Source organism: Limulus polyphemus, unplaced genomic scaffold, assembly GCF_000517525.1.
Source record: "Limulus polyphemus unplaced genomic scaffold, Limulus_polyphemus-2.1.2 Scaffold785, whole genome shotgun sequence".
Lineage (NCBI taxonomy): Eukaryota > Metazoa > Arthropoda > Merostomata > Xiphosura > Limulidae > Limulus > Limulus polyphemus.
Window position 1 is genome coordinate 360,242 of NW_013666395.1, and position 5,560 is coordinate 365,801.

At 30.3% G+C, this 5,560-nt stretch overlaps 1 protein-coding gene across 2 annotated transcripts in view; it reads right to left on the bottom strand.

Moving 5' to 3' along the window:
* Positions 1-2,645: 2,645 nt before the first annotated feature.
* LOC106460519 (PC4 and SFRS1-interacting protein-like) overlaps positions 2,646-5,560 on the bottom strand; it is a 56,503-nt gene continuing 53,588 nt past the window's right edge. For both annotated transcript variants that reach the window (XM_022387266.1, XM_013920235.2), the window contains exon 18: positions 2,646-3,393. In XM_022387266.1, coding sequence (XP_022242974.1) covers positions 3,364-3,393 — 30 coding nt within the window. In that variant the 3' untranslated portion in view covers positions 2,646-3,363. The remainder of the gene's footprint in view (positions 3,394-5,560) is intronic.

Consider the following 5,560-nt stretch of genomic DNA (forward strand, 5'->3'; position numbering starts at 1 on the left):
GGGCTGAAAGGGCGAGCATGTTTGGTGTGACGGGGATTCGAACCCGCAGATTGCAAGTCGAGCGCCCTAACCACCTGGCCATGCCGGGACACAGTGGGATTGGACCCTCACTCTTACAATGCACCAACAGCCCCAAAGTGGAAAGCACGTTTTTGCGGCAACGAGTTACGAGCCATAATCCTTCGTGGATTATCATTGAAGCATACTGAACATGCGGCTCATCATGAATTTCAAAATCTAATTCTTAACGTTTATAAAAAAAATATTTAATTCAACAGAACTACTGTTTATATTTAAATATAAGTAATATGTTTGTGTGCAAGATATTGATGTATTTTCTATTTCCAATTCAGCAGGATATATGGTAGTAAGTAATACTTTGATTATTCAACCGAACTAAATCAGTGCATTTTTACGTTAAAGTAAATAACACTGAACACAAGGTGTAAGTTAGTCACATCGGGAGAATAGTTAGCACCCACAAGAATAATAACTTGTTTGCAAACTTCATGTGTAAAAAACAATATAGCTATTAGGCACACAAAAAATGTGGGTGCTAATTATTCTCCTGATGTTTCTAACTTCTAAATTTATGAGAGTTCGTTTATTTAATGTAGGTTAATACTCGAATGTATCAGTTTTGGCGCGAAACCACTTGTCATACATTTAAGATAGCAAACGTAGGTATTTAAGTTCAACCATGTAACAGATCGCCCACTTTAACAACACACTGAACTGTGTGGAGTTACTATACTGTTATTATATTTTAATTTATTAGTCAAGCGACACACTCAATGACGTCATATGGTAGATTAAGATGTCGACCTTTTACAACGTCCAAGAGAAGTTTGACAGATGATTTATTGGACTTTGGTCAAGACGACATGCACCATCTTCATGGTTTCTTGTTCAAGGTTGTCCTGCACAGTCCTTGAAATGTGGTAATGAACATTAACAAGCACTAGAAGAAATGCGCATCTACATTATAAATTCTTATATATAATTATTCTTGCAAAGTGTCTCTATAACACTGCATAGTAAATCTGTGTCTCAGAAGCACAGTAAGATCTTTGTCCACTAATACCGACAACTTTCCAAACTGAATGATGATGATGTGTATCAACTGTAGCAGTGATAACATGGTTGATATAAAGATATAACTGGCAAAAGTTTTAAGTAAAGTATAGCAGACAGAACCACAAAAAATAGAAATTTATGACTATGCTGTCATGAAAATATTCGTAATTTCATATAAATATTGAAAGAGCAAAAATTAAATGTCACTAGTAAAAAAAACATATTGTAGTAATAATGTTTTCATGTGACAAGTAGTGGCCACAAGTATCGGTAACAATTGTTGTAAAAATATCAATCTGAAACAAAATAATATTTAGTAACCACAACAAAACTTAGAAATAGAAGTTTAATACAAGTTTTCTAATGAGTAAAAGTAGTAGATAATTAGGGTGAAAATTCAGGAAATAAATAGGTCACAGTAATTAAACTGTGAACAGTTTTACATGGAAGTGATAGCAAACAAATCATTTTAGGATGTTAAATAATCAATAGCTGACAGCATGACTTCTTTACCACTTCTAAGTTATCTTCTGCATACATCAGTGTTGTTTGAAGAAAAGTTAGGAATTAAGAGAGAAAATCCTATAGAATTAGTTACAGTGTACAAGTGGAATCCTATACATATGAAACTCTCTCAGAAGCAAGATGGAGAAGTACACTGTTGTGTAGCACAAGGTAAAAGGTTCTAATGTGTATCCCAAAGAACCAGAAATCCAGATGGGCCAAAGAAGACACGAGTTTTATTTCCCTAGAAGCCAAAAATAATTCAGAAATCTAATTTTTTTATGATTATTTGAGTAAAACATGCCTCTTATAGAAGAATTATGTAGCCCCACTGTTAATAAATATCTATAAAATGACTGAACAAAGCAACATATGCATACAAAATGAAGTGCATTAGTGCCCAAGGACATGCTAATATGGGGAAAGTTCATTATATCCTTACTTTGCTTAGCAGAATAAAAGTAAAGCAAGCTGTAAAGACAGTAGTAGGTATTAGATAAAGCTGCTTAAAAAACTTCACGATGTCCAGGGTAACTTGTGACTGAATGAATCTATATTAGCAAAATTGTGTGCACTTAACGATTTTAATAAACTATGAAAAACAAGAACAGTCTGGGATGCCACATCTTTAAAGCTTATAAAAAATAAATTTATATAGTTTGACATTTTTTGGCATAAAAATGCATAAAATTTGATAATAATATAAACTGATACCCCAAAAATGCCATCTAAAGGTTATACAGATTTCAAACTAACAATCTGATTTTGATTGTATCTAATCAATCTGATTGTATCAGAAAAATATCTAAAAGCACTTTAGACCACCAGGAGGTATTAAATATTAAACTTTGCTTTCCATATATATAAAAAGATTTCTAAGCCTCTCATGTACCAATACTGTTACTTAAGCACAATTAAACTTAAAGACTATTATATGAACAAGTAACATACATTAAAACAGCAAGTAAATATTGGACAACAAAAAAAAAGTATTACAGCAGGTAACAGAAATATTGAAAAAGAGTGAAATAGATATGGAGATAAAAAACAGATGAACTTGTGGGTAAATGAAGAAAAGGTCATTGTTTTATTTACTGATTCTTTTGCTGTTATATATATTTTTGATACTTTAAAGCACTGTTCCTGCAATAATCAAAAATTGATTCTTTTTTATTTATGATATCACATTCTTCACACTTTTTTATGTCACACAATAGCAAAAAAAGATTTAAAAAATGAATAATTTTATTTTTAATAAATGCAATGAATGCTGATAAAATTTGCAGTTTATCTGGGAAAACTACATTCTCATTTCCTACACAAAATAGTTTTTTTTTAAAACATGAAGCAGTAAATGTAATTATCAAATGAACCAAAATGATAACAGGTGATGTCAACATAGAATATTCAGAGAATCTTTGTAAAATACTAAACAAACACAAAAGATAATGAAGTACATGGAATAATGTGAACAGTGTCATATTTCCTAACTAAATATTGTAGTTGATTTTTTACTTTGCATAATTACACACCAACTATACAGAAAAAAAGTGTTATTTATATAAAAATCACATTTCAGCTTAAAAACAAAAATTCCATGATTTGAGTAACATGTAATGTACATCGTTAGTATAATTTTCACTAATTTCAATTTCACCTTAAAACACAGCTTGTAAGATTAATAGCTAAAATGTAATAGATATGCAGTAACAGTATCTGCATAGTCTTCTTATGACATAACAGAATGTTCTTCTTCTGAAACTGGATTGGAAACATTCTTTTTCAAGCTTCTTCTGTATCCAGCTGTTCCTTCTATTAGAAAAAAATCAAATTTCAATCACTGATTGGGTAGTTTTCAAATCGGAAGTAATGGTATGAACTATAAAAGCAAGAAATAATGTAAACACGGCACATTAACTCTTTATTCCATGTAGTTCTCTTTTCCTGCATTTATAGATCACTAATTTTATTTAATAACTTCTTTCCCCTACAAGGAAACACAATACCAAACTAACAAAATCATCATCTTGATGACTAGGAAAGCAACAGTAATGACAGTTTTTATACTTTTGAATTTTGTAAAATAAAGTACACTTGTTTTAGTTTTTCTGTGTCAATTGTTTTTTCAAAATGTGAAATGCTGATTAAAGTACACCACAGAACATAAATGTCGAATTGAATCACACAACCATCTTGATTATAATGTTTATCAGTGTATGGAATGGTCTCTTTCAAATTATAAAATACTTGAAACTAAATGCTTGTTACTATATGATGAATAGTAATTTTAATACATTTTTTCTCATCCCTAGATATGATAGTATACTGTAGGAATTCAGCAAAGGAAAGAAGGTAGCAATACTTTATTAATTCTTCAAAACCCTACATAGACATTTCGTTTGGCAAGATATCACTCACTTCTGGTGAAAGAAAAGAGCTTAAAGAGTTTTATCTATCTTTCACTTTGACAAAATTATCTGAGTAACTTTTAGTCAATGCAAAAGTCATTGAACAACTCTTATAGGTACAGGATAATCATAAAGAAAAACTCTGTATTTAAAATGGTAAAATCTTTGAAATCTACTTGTCCTTGAGGGAACAAAATTTTATACGAGGTAAAATGAGAGGAATTAGTTTTATTCAGGTAAGTTTTGACATAGTACAGAATATTTCAAAATCATATTTTACTGCATAACTTATTTGCTTTTTTAGCATTCTTTTAGTTTTTACTTTCAACAACATAAGATGGTGTTTTTAATAAAATACCTGTTACTGTGCAGAATATTGTGAGGATAACACTGTACAGAAAAGATGGTGCTTCTCATAGGTTCATTTAGAATACATCTGTATTAATGATTGAAAATGATAGAAAACATAGTGAAACCTTTTGTGACAGTTTCATTTAGGCTTCTGATTTCTTACTGCCACATAAGGATGTTTAGAGCTGCTTCATGAAAATGATCCTTCCTTTAAACAGTACATAAAGTACGCATCACTTCAGCATCATAATGCTTTAACAATTGAGTATGTTCTGATGGCGATATTTTTAAGCAAAAAATTATATATAACAATGTTCACTTGCATGTATAACATTATCAATTGTTAGTTAATTTCTTTTTATTGAAAGATGTATTCTATGTGTTACAACTTCACCTTTTGTGACAGTTTCATCTAGGTTTCTGATTTCTTACTGCCACATAAGGATGTTTACAGCTGCTTCATGAAAATGATCCTTCCTTTAAACAGTAGATAAAGTACACATCACTTCAGCATCATAATGCTTTAACAATTGAGTATGTTCTGATGGCGTTATTTTTAAGCAAAAATTATATATATAACAATGTTCATTTGCATGTATAACATTATCAATTGTTAGTTAATTTCTATTTATTGAAAGAAATTATTCACAGTAAAGATGTTTAAAAGAATACTAATGAACATCATGTGGTGGGAATATGTTCAAACAATTCTAAACAGTGGCCTATTATTTAAATCCTCAACTAAAACAGGAAACTGTTAATATAAACTCTAACTTTACTGTGACCATACACCACACTATGTTATCATTATTTCACTAGCTTTGGGATTTTGTGCCATTGCATTAAATTTTTCTTTAATGCAAGCAAATAGCATTTAGCTGCCATAGATTCAGCTGCACAGCTAATGAGTTGAGTATTTAACAAAAGGTCTCTAGGCAGTGACCTATAGCAGACAAAAGATAGATATGAAATGCTATTTTTACACAAATTTTTTAATTGAAATCCATAAAAGTCTAAATGAGTGTGAAGAAAAAACATCTACAGTCAAACATGATTTCATTCACTTTGTTACGCCTAAAAAAGAACTCATGGAAGTTAATGCAAAAACACACAGTCAAAAGAACATATTACAAAATAGTTTGTTTGACTGACTGTTGTTTTTTCTCTAACTTTTTAACTGCTAAACATGATATTGTGTTATATTAGGTCATCAAGAAATT